Genomic DNA, 15,255 nt, shown 5'->3' with positions numbered 1-15,255 from the left:
GCATGTCACGCTGCACGGCTTCTGTTACACCGACATTGGGGAAGCACAACATGTAGGTCACGTGGATTCATTCCATACACTATATTAGCCGAAAGTTGACTTTGTGGAAATGTCTGGATTACCTAGTCCTGTAATACCAAACAAATGACTAAGGTTGTTTAACGTTTTACTTCAAGTACTTTAAATCAAGTTAGATTGGGTTGGTTTACAGGGTATGGTTTAAAAACAGATTATGGAGTAAGGTTGAAAACCAGTGATGTGAAGACCTCAAGGACTGAGTTTGAATTCCCTTGTTCAAAATCAACCACTAGAGGGCATTAACCCCCATATCTGACAGATGGTCAAAAATCAGCAATTTAAACCACTGGGAAAAGATGCATAACAGGGTGCCAGGTTCCCTTAGGTAGGCTAGTGCGTTCCCAGACCTCAACATTCTCTCAAACCCCTTCATGGGTCTGCTCACTCTTCGGCCGTGCGGTGTCTTCCCACTTCTGACATCAGTGTAGTGAACTGGGCGGTGATCTGACTCTGAATATCCGGATTTATGATTATCCATGCAGCATTGTAACAAAGCACTGCAGGTATGATTGAATTCTAGTATAATTCATATTCATACAAAATGTGATCAATTGTTTGTTTTTATTTATCATATTTATGGACCTTTGATTTATATAATATTTTAGGTAGAGGTATAGATAACGTAACATATGCGAGCACGCGCCATAGTGCGCATACAGAATCGGCATCATAATCATTTTTTTAGGGGGAAAAAGCACCAAACGTGACTGAATATCCGACCAACCTCCTTGACGTCAGATAGCTGCACTTGCATGAGAGAGATGTCGACTTCCTCGAATTTGGGATTTGCAAAAGCACAGGAAACAACTTCAGTACATCATTTACTTTTTCGTCCGTCGTTTCCAGGTGAAATGAGGTAAGGACACAAAGCTTTGTCTTGCCCAATTTCGGAATGAAATAAGAATTTGCAGTGTGTGCATTGGCCGCAGAGACCTCTACTTGGAGAAACTTTAGGTTGTGTTTATGTAGGGAACTTCCCCTTATCACAAAACTGCATAGAAAATCACCAAATGGTTAAAAACACTAGACGAGGGGCTTTATGTGGCTGAACATTCCGTGACTGTTAACATTCTTTTCAGTAGTCTGCCTATTATACCAATTTATTCCAACAAGTCATTAACCACAACAGGATTTGTCAAGACTTGTTGAGGAGTTTTAGGAAAACACAAGACAAAGTTAAGATTTGAGCCGCTTAGTAGGCTGTATAATGATTTGTTTTATTGCCCAAAAAATACATATATATTATTCTTATAATTATTGTCTTAAAATAATGATAATTAATTATAATTTATGTTATGTTGTATTGTCATGAGCTATTATTATGTTAAATACTGTAAAAGATGCCTTTTTGTGGAAGGTATGCAGATCATAGGCCTTCCCTGTGGCTCAGTTGGTAGAGCATGGTGTTTGCAACGCCAGGGTTGTGGGTTCGATTCCCACGGGGGGCCAGTACAAAAAAAAAAAAAAGAATGCATGAAATGAAATGTATGCATTCACTACTATAAGTCGCTCTGGATAAGAGTGTCTACTAAAATGTAAATCATACTTTTTCGTATTAGTGTGTATTATTTTCTTTTCTAGGCTCAGCATTAGACTTGCTTACCTTTTCCTGTATAACCTGCTTCAGTTCTGTGGGCACACATGGATATTTGCAAACATGACAGCCAGGTTTCTCACGTTTGGTGGAGGTAAGTTGTCGAGATCAGAGTCAAAACAGCAGAGCTGGATAGTCTAGACCAGGGATGGGCAACTTCCACTGAACCCATAACGAGGCGCTGCAGGGGTCTGCTACGGGGGTGCTGATCTCGTTAATACTGTTATTCGTAAATTTTATCATGCTTGATACTCGTGATCGGAAAACCCGGAAGCGTGCTTTAAATGTCGGTAAAGCCTATACTTCAAATAGGCTACGCGTTACATTGCTATTACTCAGATCACATCTTTATGTTCCTTCATTCATTACGCACATGCAGTCAGAGCCGGCCTTAGCCTTTTGTCATCATTTCGTTGTTGGGCCCTCCCCACCACCTTTAGAGCAAAACATTTTCGCAGCCCCCCTCTTGACAGCTGAGAGAAATTGTTTTCGTTTTTGCAATTTAGCAATTTTAAAGCAAGTTTGCTGCATTTCTACACATTTTGCCATGGAGTGGAGAGAAGATTTTTGCAATTTTATAACCAATTTCATGCAACAATTATACCAAAGGGTTCCCCTATGGGGACAAACCGAAGAACCCTATATGGTTCTACTTAGCACCTTTGTTTCTAAGAGTGGAGACTACTCTAAAAATGTTTGGCAGACAGTCAGTGACTTACATAACGAGAAAAACTGCTGCAGGCTGCCAGTAGTTGCCCATCCCTTGTCTAGACTCAAGAGCCCATTCATAAATGCTTTATGAGACTGTATAATGCAGTATGAGTACAGGTAAGTATAAACCCGAACCTAATGTTCTTGTTTCCCAGACGCGCTTGCTGACACCTTCTATGCTGTGGGGGTTGTGATGAGTCTATGCCAGCTGTTGTCCGTGCTCGAGCTCTTCCACATCGCTGATGGGATCGAGAAGGCACGCCTTCTGCCACGGTTTGTTCAAGTGTGTGCCACTGCCAAGCTTAACAATGTGTTCTGTCTCTTTGGAGTCTGGGCCCTGTTCAAATGCTACAAAGTGTACCCTTCATCCATTAATTGAGGATTTTCACTTCACCGATCAGACAAAATAGGACCGGTTAGAGCAATTCATCTCTGATTAGTGGTCCTGTTTGGTGTGTACGTGACTGTGCAAGCAACAAATGGAGATAAGTGATGCACTATGTCATTTTGGAAAGCACAGTATGTCCGCAACGACTTCTGTGGTAGTAGTTCACGCCAATATCAAAGACCTCAAAAGTAGTCTAATGCCAACGTTTCCTTATCCAGGTTATGACCAGAAACTTCCTACTATTTATGGTGATAGTCAGTCAAGAGGAGGTCCAGAGTAAACCAGTTGTGTGTGCACAGTTTTACCTGTGGAATATTCTAGATCTGTTAAGGTATGTATATTTCATCGGAACAAAGACATAAAAAGGGTTTGGGTTGCATATTTTTGTCCTAACCCAGCACTAACATCTGATTCAACTATTCACCTAGCCCTTGATTAGTTAGGCTGGAACAGGTGTGTTGACCTGGCAGTATGGTGCCGTGACAACAACCTTTCCCTCAACGTCAGTAAAACCAAGGAGATGATCGTGGACTACAGGCACAGTCGTGAAGAAGGTGCGACAGTGTCTTTTCCCCCTCAGGGTCGCATGGCGCTACAGAGGGTGGTGCAGACAGCCCAGTAAATCACTGGGACCGAGCTCCCAGCCACCCACGACCTCTATATGAGGCGGCGTAAAAGGAAGGCCTGGAAAATCGTTAAAAACTCCAGCCACCTAAGCCATAGACTGTTCTCTCTGCTTCCGCATGGCAAGCGGTACCGGTGCATCAACTCTGACACCAACAGGCTCCTGAACAGCTTCTATCCCCAAGCGATAAGACTTTTAAATAGCTAACAGAATGTCTACACGCACTGTCTGAGTTGACCCTTGTATTTTATTTTTGCACTGTCTCTATGCACACTCACAGGACTCTACACATTCTCGCTCACTGACACGCCAACACACACATAACATGCACACATTAATACTGACTCTACACACACGCCCATATAATCATAATTTACGCTTCTGTTACTCTGTTCATCATATATCCGTATGCCTAGTCACCTTAGCTCTATACATATACAGTGGGGGAAAAAAGTATTTGATCCCCTGCTGGTTTTGTACGTTTGCCCACTTACAAAGAAATGATCAGTCTATACTTTTAATGGTAGGTTTATATGAACAGTGAGAGCCAGGATAACAACAAAAAAATCCAGAAAAACGCATGTCAAAAATGTTATAAATTGATTTGCATTTTAATGAGGGAAATAAGTATTTAACCCCCTCTGCAAAACATGACTTAGTACTTGGTGGCAAAACCCTTGTTGGCAATCACAGAGGTCAGATGTTTCTTGTAGTTAGCCACCAAGTTTGCACACATCTCAGGAGGGATTTTGTCCCACTCCTCTTTGCAGATCTTCTCCAAGTCATTAAGGTTTCGAGACTGACGTTTGGGAACTCGAACCTTCAGCTCCCTCCACAGATTTTCTATGGGATTAAGGTCTGGAGACTGGCTAGGCCACTCCAGGACCTTAATGTGCTTCTTCTTGAACCACTCCTTTGTTGCCTTGGCCGTGTGTTTTGGGTCATTGTCATGCTGGAATACCCATCCACGACCCATTTTCAATGCCCTGGCTGAGGGAAGGAGGTTCTCACCCAAGATTTCACAGTACATGGCCCCGTCAAATGATGCGGTGAAGTTGTCCTGTCCCCTTAGCAGAAAAACACCCCCAAAGCATAATGTTTCCACCTCCATGTTTGACGGTGGAGATGGTGTTCTTGGGGTCATAGGCAGCATTCCTCCTCCTCCAAACATGGCGAGTTGAGTTGATGCCAAAGAGCTCCATTTTGGTCTCATCTGACCACAACACTTTCACCAGTTGTCCTCTGAATCATTCAGATGTTCATTGGCAAACTTCAGATGGGCATGTATATGTATTCTTGAGCAGGGGGACCTTGCGGGTGCTGCAGGATTTCAGTCCTTCACGGCGTAGTGTGTTACCAATTGTTTTCTTGGTGACTATGGTCCCAGCTGCCTTGAGATCATTGACAAGATCCTCCCGTGTAGTTCTGGGCTGATTCCTCAACGTTCTCATGCTCATTGCAATTCCACGAGGTGAGATCTTGCATGGAGCCCCAGGCCGAGGGAGATTGACAGTTATTTTGTGTTTCTTCCATTTGCGAATAATCACACTAAATGTTGTCACCTTCTCACCAAGCTGCGTGGCGATGGTCTTGTAGCCCATTCCAGCCTTGTGTAGGTCTACAATCTTGTCCCTGACATCCTTGGAGAGCTCTTTGGTCTTGGCCATGGTGGAGAGTTTGGAATCTGATTGATTGATTGCTTCTGTGGACAGGTGTCTTTTATACAGGTAACAAGCTGCGGTTAGGAGCACTCCCTTTAAGAGTGTGCTCCTAATCTCAGCTCGTTACCTGTATAAAAGACACCTGGGAGCCAGAAATCTTTCTAATTGAGAGGGGGTCAAATACTTATTTCCCTCATTAAAATGCAAATCAATTTATAACATTTTTGACATGCGTTTTTCTCTATTTTTGTTGTTATTCTGTCTCTCACTGTTCAAATAAACCTACCATTAAAATTATAGACTGATCATTTCTTTGTCAGTGGGCAAACGTACAAAATCAGCAGGGGATAAAATACTTTTTTCCCCCACTGTATACCTTTATCACTCCAGTACAGTCGTGGCCAAAAGTTTTGAGAATGACACAAATACTAATTTTCACAAAGTTTGCTGCTTCAGTGCCTTTAGATATTTTTGTCAGATGTTACTATGAAATACTGAAGTATAATTACAAGCATTTCAGAAGTGTCAAAGGCTTTTATTGACAATTACATGAAGTTGATGCAAAGAGTCAATATTTGCAGTGTTGACCCTTCTTTTTCAAGACCTCTGCAATCCGCCCTGGCATGCTGTCAATTAATTTCAGGGCCACATCCTGACTGATGGCAGCCCATTCTTGCATAATCAATGCTTGGAGTTTGTCAGAATTTCTGGGGTTTTGTTTGTCCACCCGCCTCTGAGGATTGACCACAAGTTCTCAATGGAATTAAGGTCTGGGGAATTTCCTGGCCATGGACCCAAAATATCGATGTTTTGTTCCCCAAGCCACTTAGTTATCACTTTTGCCTTATGGCAAGGTGCTCCATCATGCTGGAAAAGGCATTGTTCGTCACCAAACTGTTCCTGGATGGTTGGGAGAAGTTGCTCTCGGAGAATGTGTTGGTACCATTCTTTATTCATGGCTGTGTTCTTAGGCAAAATTGTGAGTGAGCCCACTCCCTTGGATGAGAAGCAACCCCACACATGAATGGTCTCAGGATGCTTTACTGTTGGCATGACACAGGACTGATGGTAGCACTCACCTTGTCTTCTCCGGACAAGCATTTTTCCGGATACGCCTATTCAATCGGAAAGGGGATTCATCAGAGAAAATGACTTTACCCCAGTCCTCAGTAGTCCAATCCCTGTACCTTTTGCAGAATATCAGTCTGGCCCTGATGTTTTTCCTGGAGAGAAGTGGCTTCTTTGCTGCCCTTCTTGATACCAGGCCATCCTCCAAAAGTCTTCGCTTCACTGTGCGTGCAGATGCACTCACACCTGCCTGCTGCCATTCCTGAGCAAGCTCTGTACTGATGGTGCCCGATCCCGCAGCTGAATCAACGTTAGGAGACGGTCCTGGCGCTTCCTGGACTTTCTTGGGCGCCCTGAAGCCTTCTTCACAACAATTGAACCGCTCTTCTTGAAGTTCTTGATGATCCGATAAATGGTTGATTTAGGTGCTGTAACGGCCGTCGTCAGAATGAGACCAAGGTGCAGCGGAGGATGGGTTCATTAATGCAAAAATGAACACATTACAAATTAAACAAAAATGACAGCCGACAGTTCCGTCAGGTACTTACAACTAAACAGAAAGCATTCACCCACAAACCCCAAAGGAAAAACAGGCTGCCAATGTATGACTCCCAATCAGCAACAACGATCTACACCTGTTCCTGATTGAGAGCCATACACGGCCGAAACAAAGAAAAAGAAACCTAGAACGCCCACCCATGTCACACCCTGACCTAACCAAAAATAGAGAACAAAAAACCCTCTCTATGGCCAGGGCGTTACAGGTGCAATCTTACTGGCAGCAATATCCTTGCCTGTGAAGACTTTTTTGTGCAAAGCAATGATGACGGCACGTGTTTCCTTGCAGGTAACCATGTTTGACAGAGGAAGAGCAATGATTCCAAGCACCACCCTCCTTTTGAAGCTTCCAGTCTGTTATTCGAACTCAATCAGCATGACAGAGGGATCTCCAGCCTTGTCCTCGTCAACACTCACACCTGTGTTAACAAGAGAATCACTGACATGATGTCAGCGGGTCCTTTCGTGGCAGGGCTGAAATGCAGTGGAAATGTATTTTTGGGATTCAGTTCATTTGCATGGCAAAGAGGGACTTTGCAATTAATTGCAATTCATCTGATCACTCTTCATAACATTCTGGAGTATATGCAAATTGCCATCATACGAACTGAGGCAGCAGACTTTGTGAAAATGAATATTTGTGTTATTCTCAAAACTTTTGGCCACGACTGTACAGTATCCTTCAGAAAGTTCAGAAAGTATTCACACCCCTTGACTTTTTCCACATTTTGTTGTGTGACAAAGTGGGATTCAAATTGATTTAATTGTCATTTTTTTGTTAACAATCTACACAAAATACTCTGTAATGTCAAAGTGGAATAAAACTTCTAACATTTGTAAAAGAGTTATGAAAAATAAAACATGAATATATCTTGATTAGATACGTCTTCAACCCCCTGAGTCAATGTGTTAGAATCACCTTTGGTAGTGATTACAGCTGTGAGTCTTTCTGGGTAATATGTCTTTAAGAGCTTTTCACACCTTGATTGTACAACATTTCCATTACTCTTTTCACAATTCTTCAAGCTTTGTCAAATTGGTTGTTGATCATTACTGGACAACCATTTTCAGGTCTTGCCATAGATTTTCAAGCAGATTTATGTCAAAACTGTAACTCGCCCACTCAGGAACATTCACTGTCTTCTTGGTAAGCAACTCCAGTGTAGATTTGGCCTTCCGTTTTAGGTTATTGTACTGCTGAAAGGTAAATTCATCTCCCAGTGTCTGATGGAAAGCAGACTTAACCAGGTTTTCCTCTAGGATTTTGTCTGTGCTTAGCTCCATTCGGTTTCTTTTTTATCCTCAAAAAATTCCCAGTCCTTAACGATTACAAGCATACCCATAACATGATGCAGCCACCACTATGCTTGAAAATATAGAGTGGTACTCAGTAATGTGTCGGATTGGATTCGCCCCAAACATAACACTTTGTTTTCAAGAGAAAAAAGTAAATTGCTTTGCCAATTTCTTTTACAGTATAACTTTAGTGCCTTTTTGCAACAAGATGCATGTTTTGGAATATTTGTATTTTGCAAGGCTTACTTCTTTACTGACTCCTTTTCAGTTAGGTTAGTATTGTGGAGTAACTACAATGTTGTTGATCCATCCTCAGTTTTCTCCTATCACAGCCATTAAACTCTGTAACTGTTTTAAAGTCACCATTGGCTCATGGTGAAATCCCTGAGCGGTTTCCTTCCTTTCCGGCAACTGAGTTAGGAAGAACGCCTGTATCTTTGTAGTGTCTGGGTGTATTGATACACCATGCAAAGTGTGATTAATAACTTCACCATGCTTAAAGGGATATTTAATGTCTGCTTTTTTTTTACCCATCTACCAATAGGTGCCCTTCTTTGCAAAGCATTGGAAAACCTCCCTGGTCTTTGTGGTTGAATCTGTGTTTGAAATGCACTGCTCCACTGATAATTGTATGTGTGGGGTACAGAGATGAGGCAGTCATTCAAAAATTATGTTAAACACTATTATTGAACACAGTCGATGCAACTTATGTGACTTGTTTACTCCTGAACTTATTTAGACTTGCCATAACAAGGGGTTGAATACTTATTTTTCATTTTATTTGACCTTTATTTAACCAGGTAGGCTAGTTGAGAACAAGTTCTCATTTGCAACTGCGACCTGGCCAAGATAAAGCATAGCAATTCGACACATAGAACAACACAGAGTTACACATGGAATAAACAAAACATGCAGTCAATAATACAGTAGAACAAAAGAAAACAAAAAGTCTATATACAGTGAGTGCAAGAGGTAAGATAAGGGAGATAAGACAATAAATAGGCCATAGTGGCGAAGTAATTACAATATAGTAATTAAAAAACTGAAATGGTAGATGTGCAGAAGATGAATGTGCGAGTAGAGATACTGGGGTGCAAAGGAGCATGATAAATAAATAATACAGTATGGGGATGAGGTAGGTAGATAGATGGGCTGTTTACAGATGGGCTATGTACAGGTGCAGTGATCTGTGAGCTGCTCTGACAGCTGGTGCTTAAAGCTAGTGAGGGAGATATGAGACTCCAGCTTCAGACACTTCAGCTTCTCATTTGTAGTTCATTTGAAACATACAATTCCGCTTTGACATTATGGGGTAATGTCTTGTAGGCCAGTGACACAAACATTTCATCAATTTTACATTCAGGCTGTTACACAACAGAATGTGGAAAAATTCAAGGGGTGTGAATACTTTCTGAAGGCACTGTAGCTTCTCACTTTCTCTTTCTTATTTCTTGTGTGTTTTTGTTCTACCTTGTGTCATTTTTAGTGCTACATTGATATTGGTTACTGCATTGTTGGGTTTTGAGCTCACATGAAAGGCATTTCACTGTTCTTGTGCACGTGACATTAAAACTTGGAACTAATGTTAAGATGGAACAAAAATGTGCACCACTCCAATGGTTGCTAATGGGTTGACTTTTGGTTCTGTCTGGCATTTGCAGGTACCCCCATGTTCTCCTGTGTTTGATGGGCACGGATTCCTTTGGCATGCTGTGGGCTCGATACACCCTATCCATCCCCATCTACATAATGTCAGTCATCACAGAAGGTTCATACTTTACTATTATTTTACATAAGGTGCACTCAGTAAGATTTCATTGCCACAGCTCAGTGATTATTACAACTATTAGGGGTTTTATAGGTTGCTTGGAATGTTATTTTTCTCTCGCAGAATTTAGTTCCTGACCAACAGATTCATTAGACTCTTTATCTACAGACTCAGGGCTCGTTGCATCTTACGGAATGCCCCTTTAAAGGGCCAATCTGCAGTTGGAACAATAACAAAGCTTCTACCCCATCACTGTTTTAGTAAAGAGATGAGGGATAGAGTTTGAGAAATGTAACCACTCTCAAATGTATAGACAGAGCTATGGATAAAAGGACTGATCATCCATGATATCAAAACCATGTTTTGAGGCTATACAGTGTTTGTTTCCATTTATGTTGTTTACAAACATTGTAGTAAAACACGATTATATTTTGGGTTCTGATGGGGTACAACAGTTGAACTAAGCTCATGAGGCATTTCTAAGGTCTTTTTTTGAGGGGAGAGAAGATAGAGAAATGTATTAGTACACTTTCACTTGGTATGTTTTAATCTCCACTCACAGCGTCTTGTTTTATCCCGTTACAGTTGGTGATGATGTGTCAGGCATTGCAATATTTAGAGCAGACAGGAAGTGAGTTGGCACAGCAGGCTGACAAAGATATCAAAGTCAGGAAATGGGACGCATTCCAACTTCTTTAGGCGCCTGTGTGTGTTTTTTAGACAGTACAGAGTACATGCATTTTGCCTAAACAACTTCTGTGTTTTAACAGTAGACCGTAGACATTTTTGCAGTTTTGCCTTTCACTTGGTCTATTTTGTGTATCGAAGAGTGTGTGCGAAGAATCTTTCTGCTTTGGTCTTTTCCAGGCATTACCATTCACCAATCACTGCCTTACTTTGAGTCATTGGGAACATACTCATTCCAGCTCAGCCTGCCTGTGTCTGCAGACATTTACTTCCCTATCCTCCTGAAGGCATACTTACCTTTACTGGCTGTTGGTAAGTTAACAGATTTAGCTTCCTTAGCAGAGCCTAAAGGCGCAGGCTGAATGAAACTGGAAGAGCCATTTACAAAAAGGGAATGTTTCTGTAACTAATTCCTTAAATGAGTTCCACTATGTCTGACGGAAACAAAACACAGCGTTCCACAGTAAGAACCTTATACCAATGTTTAAGCATGGTGGTGGTAGTGTGATGGTTTGGGGATGCTTTGCTGCCTCAGGACCTGGATGACTTGAAGGAACCATGAATTGTGCTCTGTATCAGAGAATTCTACAGGAGAATGTCAGGCCATCTGTCCGTGAGCTGAAGCTGAAGCGTAGATGGGTCATGCAGCAAGACAATCATACAAAACACACAAGCAAGTCTACATCAGAATAGCTCAAAAGCAACACATTCCAAGTTCTGGAATGGCCTAGTCCAGGTGTTCCTAAACCTTTTTGTCCCACGACCCCATTTTGATATCTGAAAAATCTCACAACCATGTGAAACAAATTCTGTACATAACAGACAATGTTTACTTTTTTTATTTGGGGCTATGGCAGTCAATTGAAAAACATTCTAACAGTATTTCTGATTGTCTTCTCACGATCACATACTTTTAATGTGTGGCTATGCCAGTCAATTGGAAATTAGTCTGACAATGTATCTCATCTCACCCACCACTAATGAGATGGGTGTGCTTAATGCATGTCGCGTCGGAGCTTCTCAAAGTCAGGGGGCGTGGTCGACACCGCACTCCTCATCTCTGCTGTCACATCCAACCTGGATCGATATTTGGTTTTAATGCAGACGATTGCACTGAATACAGCTTCACACAGATATGAGCTAGCGAAGGGTACCATGAGTTTTATGGTGCTTTCAAGACAACTAGGATACAAGGTCAAATCATGACGTTGTGATCTTCATGTCGGGAAGTCGGGAGTTCTAAAAAGAGGCCAGAGTTCCTGAGTTGGAACTCCAAGTTGGATGACCGTTCAAAACGATTTTTTCCTCTTGGAGCTCGTTTTTTTCCCCCAGAGTTCCCAGTTGTCTTGAATGCAGTGAAGTCGGATGTCAGAGATTTCTGAGTTCCCAGTTGTTTTGAACGGTGATGATTTCTGTATTTTGAAAGTTACAAATCTTGAAAAGTTCATTGCTTACAAGCAAAACATTTTGGAATTATGTCAACAATGAACTAAAGAAACAAATACAAAAATAGATTTTGGGCGGAATCTTTCATTAATGCTCAGAGGCCTACCATAGGCCAACCCTGTTCCTGGAGAGCTACCATCCTGTAGGTTTTAACTCCAACCCTGTTCCTGGAGAGCTACCCTCCTGTAGGTTTTAACTCCAACCCTGTTCCTGGAGAGCTACCTTCCTGTAGGTTTTCACTCCAACCCTGTTCCTGGAGAGCTACCCTCCTGTAGGTTTTAACTCCAACCCTGTTCCTGGAGAGCTACCTTCCTGTAGGTTTTCACTCCAACCCTGTTCCTGGAGAGCTACCCTCCTGTAGGTTTTCACTCCAACCCTGTTCCTGGAGAGCTACCTTCCTGTAGGTTTTCACTCCAACCCTGTTCCTGGAGAGCTACCCTCCTGTAGGTTTTAACTCCAACCCTGTTCCTGGAGAGCTACCTTCCTGTAGGTTTTCACTCCAACCCTGTTCCTGGAGAGCTACCCTCCTGTAGGTTTTAACTCCAACCCTGTTCCTGGAAAGCTACCTTCCTGTAGGTTTTCACTCAAACCCCAGTTGTAACCAACCTGATTCAGCTTTTCAACCAGCTAATTATTAGAATCAGGTGCGCTAGATGAGGGATGGAGTGAAAACCTACAGGACAGTAGCTCTCCAGGAACAGGGTTCCTGACTCCCTTTGAGTCAGTAACCAAAACTCGTTCTTAGAGACCTGTGAATGCATTCGGTCACGATTTTACTTACGGGCATGTCAACTGAGCCAGGATCACAGTGAAACTTCCAAGTGTTGGGAGCTGAGCGGTCATCACTCGTGTGAGCCGAGGGAAGGGGGCATGGTTCGCTTTTGAAAGACTCTCTCCAATAAGAATTCTTTCATATGAATCCACCGATTCAGTCACTCATCTGTAGAATGTTTTTTAAAATTTTATTTCCCCTGCATGCTTGCGTTCAGTACATTCAGTTTCACAAGTGTCTGTTACATAGGCAAGGATGCATTTTATTTTCATTACACATTAAGTCGACTAAGTCTTTTTTTTTTTTTTTACACATCCATTGTGAATGACAACGGTTCCTCTCAATGCGAAAAATCTTTCCAACCAGGCCAGTGGTTTTTGGGAACCACTGGCCTAGTCAAAGTCCATACCTAAACCCAATTGAGATGTTGTGGCAGGACCTGAAACTAGCAGTTCATGTTCGAAAACCCACAAATATCATTGAGTTAAAGCAGTACTGCATGGAAGTGTGGGCCAAAATTCCTCAACAGGGATGTGAGAGACTGATCAGCAACTACAGGAAGAGTTTGGTTGCAGACATTGCAGCTAAAAGGTGGCACAAACAGTTGAGTGCAAGGGGGCAATTACTTTTTCACACAGGGGCATTGGGTGTTGCATAACCTTGTTAATTAAATAAATGAAATAAGTCTCAACATTTTGAGTCATTTGTTCACTCAGGTTCCCTTTATCTAATATTAGGTTTTGGTTGAAGACCTGATAACATTCAATGTCAGAAATACAAAAATAAAATAGAGAACATCAGAAAGTAAGCAAATACTTTTTCACAGCACTCTAGCTCCTGTACGGAATATTTTATATTCAACTACTTGCCCTGCCCATGAACGAACCTGCTAACTGTGACAACCTTTTGTCTTTCTAGGGGCTTGTGTAACAGTGTGGCATTCGCTGAGGGCGAGAGAACTGCGTCTTGAGAAGTGGAATAAGAAGATTAAAAGGAAATGAGGTGGATTTCTTATTTTAGGATATATCACTTTGGGAGTTACTTAAGAAGACATGAAGACATTATTACCCAACAGCAACATCTTCCTAAGAAGCCTTCTTTGCACAACATTGCTATGATGAGGTCACACTTTCAGAATAGTTGGATGAGCAAAATGTTTATAAATGTGTTCAGTTGAGAAACTTGCTGGTCTTTTCTTCCAAGGCTTGATGTCCAATCTAAGCACTACTCAGTCTAAAATGAACAAAACATCTGAAAATCAGTTTGTGTTAACATCTCAAGTGTTTTAATGAGGAACTCATGGTTGCACAAGCGTTTTTCTCAATAACGTTAGTAAAGCAAACAATTCCACAGTACAATTGGCAGGAATGATAAGCTTCCATATATATATATATATATATATATATATATATATATATATATATATTTATTTATTATCTTGTTATGGGGAAAATAGATTGTTTCATGGCCAAACCATCCCACTGTCGAAAGCCCACCTTAAAGCCAGGGCAGGCACAGGGGTGTCTAGACTATCTCCACAAGGCCTTTTCCACAGGGCAGGAGTTTTAAAGCTAGATTACTTAGTTGCTACATCCATTTTTTATATATACCAATTGATTCTTGAAGAATGTAACTTGCCTCATGAGCATAGTTCAATTGTTGTACTTCATCACAACCCAAAATATAAGCTTGTTTTACTCCAATGTAAAAAATAAATATAAATAAAGCAAACAAACACTGTATGGCCTCAAAACATAGTTCAAACTATAATTTTGATATAATAGATGGTCAGTCCTTGCATCCATAGCTCGGTCTATGAATTTGAGAGTGGTTACATTTCTTCAGGCCCATCCCTCAGCTTTTTACCAAAACAATCAAGGATTCTAGCTTTAAGCAGGACACCTCAGAGTGGGGGAATTATAATGCTCCTCCCTCTCAAATTCCATCCCTAACCCCCAAGTCACCTCTGCGGCTGCTGCCCTGGGATACCGCCCACAATACTGCCTTGGTCTGCTTGTAGCAGTGTGAGTGTTTGAAGCGTCAAAGCTGAAGAATGCCAGGCTGGGCCGAATGGCTGTGATGTCACTTCCTGTTAGCCCAGAGGAAAGCAGGAAGTTGGCCCAGGTCACCAACCGTACGCTCGCGTCCACACCGCTTTTTTCTTGAAATCCGTGGAGGACTTCAGAGCCAGCAAGGCAGCTGTACAGAAAGGGGAGAGAAATACCAATGGGGTGTGAGAAACCAGTACTTATTAAGAGAAGTCGAGAATGGTCAGTGGCCAAAATCATTTAATCAATATTAGTATTGAGGGATAAAAGCCAGTGTACTGACCCTTTTGCCATGAAATACTGCATGTACTTCCTATTTTGCCATATAAAAGTGTCTGCTAAATGACCATATTATGAATTGGATATTGAGCTTTGTGGCGCTGTGTCTCACCTTTGGCAGTGTTGATGGAAGTCTCTGACAGACCAGTTTCCGGACCTTCAGTGATGCTGAAAAGCCAATCTATGAACTAAGAAACACACAAAAATAGTTTTCTTATTGGTAACTGCTACCAATTCACTGACATTATTCATTTTTTATTTTGTTTAGAGCAGTGC

General features: G+C 41.7%; 2 protein-coding genes across 5 annotated transcripts in view; one reads left to right on the top strand and one right to left on the bottom strand.

Moving 5' to 3' along the window:
- Positions 1-390: 390 nt before the first annotated feature.
- Positions 391-13,833, top strand: hacd4 (3-hydroxyacyl-CoA dehydratase 4). Of its 3 annotated transcripts, XM_029753729.1 has the most exons (8): positions 405-581; positions 764-934; positions 1,660-1,766; positions 2,539-2,666; positions 2,990-3,102; positions 9,641-9,747; positions 10,615-10,746; positions 13,571-13,833. In XM_029753729.1, exons 2-8 carry the CDS (start codon positions 831-833, stop codon positions 13,651-13,653), a joined length of 774 nt encoding a protein of 257 aa, XP_029609589.1. In that variant the 5' UTR covers positions 405-581; positions 764-830; the 3' UTR covers positions 13,654-13,833. The 3 variants fall into 3 exon arrangements, with proteins under 3 accessions (XP_029609591.1, XP_029609589.1, XP_029609590.1); XM_029753731.1 differs by lacking the exon at positions 10,615-10,746 and having other exon boundaries at positions 391-581; XM_029753730.1 differs by lacking the exon at positions 2,990-3,102 and having other exon boundaries at positions 410-581; positions 2,539-2,656.
- Positions 13,834-13,914: 81 nt separating this feature from the next.
- The window catches only part of focad (focadhesin), a 68,811-nt gene continuing 67,470 nt past the window's right edge, over positions 13,915-15,255 (bottom strand). For both annotated transcript variants that reach the window (XM_029753717.1, XM_029753716.1), the window contains exons 42-43: positions 15,092-15,167; positions 13,915-14,851 (exon numbers count right to left, since the gene is read on the bottom strand). In XM_029753717.1, coding sequence (XP_029609577.1) covers positions 14,778-14,851; positions 15,092-15,167 — 150 coding nt within the window. In that variant the 3' untranslated portion in view covers positions 13,915-14,777. The remainder of the gene's footprint in view (positions 14,852-15,091; positions 15,168-15,255) is intronic.

The sequence above is a fragment of the Salmo trutta genome, chromosome 5, assembly GCF_901001165.1.
Source record: "Salmo trutta chromosome 5, fSalTru1.1, whole genome shotgun sequence".
Taxonomy (NCBI): domain Eukaryota; kingdom Metazoa; phylum Chordata; class Actinopteri; order Salmoniformes; family Salmonidae; genus Salmo; species Salmo trutta.
The sequence above is the reverse complement of the archived record's forward strand: the minus strand, read 5'-3'. Positions and strand labels throughout refer to the sequence as shown.

Coding starts and splice junctions, on each gene's coding strand:
- hacd4 (XM_029753729.1), top strand. CDS start 831: ATGAGAGAGATGTCGACTTCCTCGAATTTGGGATTTGCAAAAGCACAG. Junction 1,767..2,538: donor GTTTCTCACGTTTGGTGGAG/GTAAGTTGTCGA, acceptor CTTGTTTCCCAG/ACGCGCTTGCTGACACCTTC. Junction 10,747..13,570: donor CTTACCTTTACTGGCTGTTG/GTAAGTTAACAG, acceptor TTGTCTTTCTAG/GGGCTTGTGTAACAGTGTGG.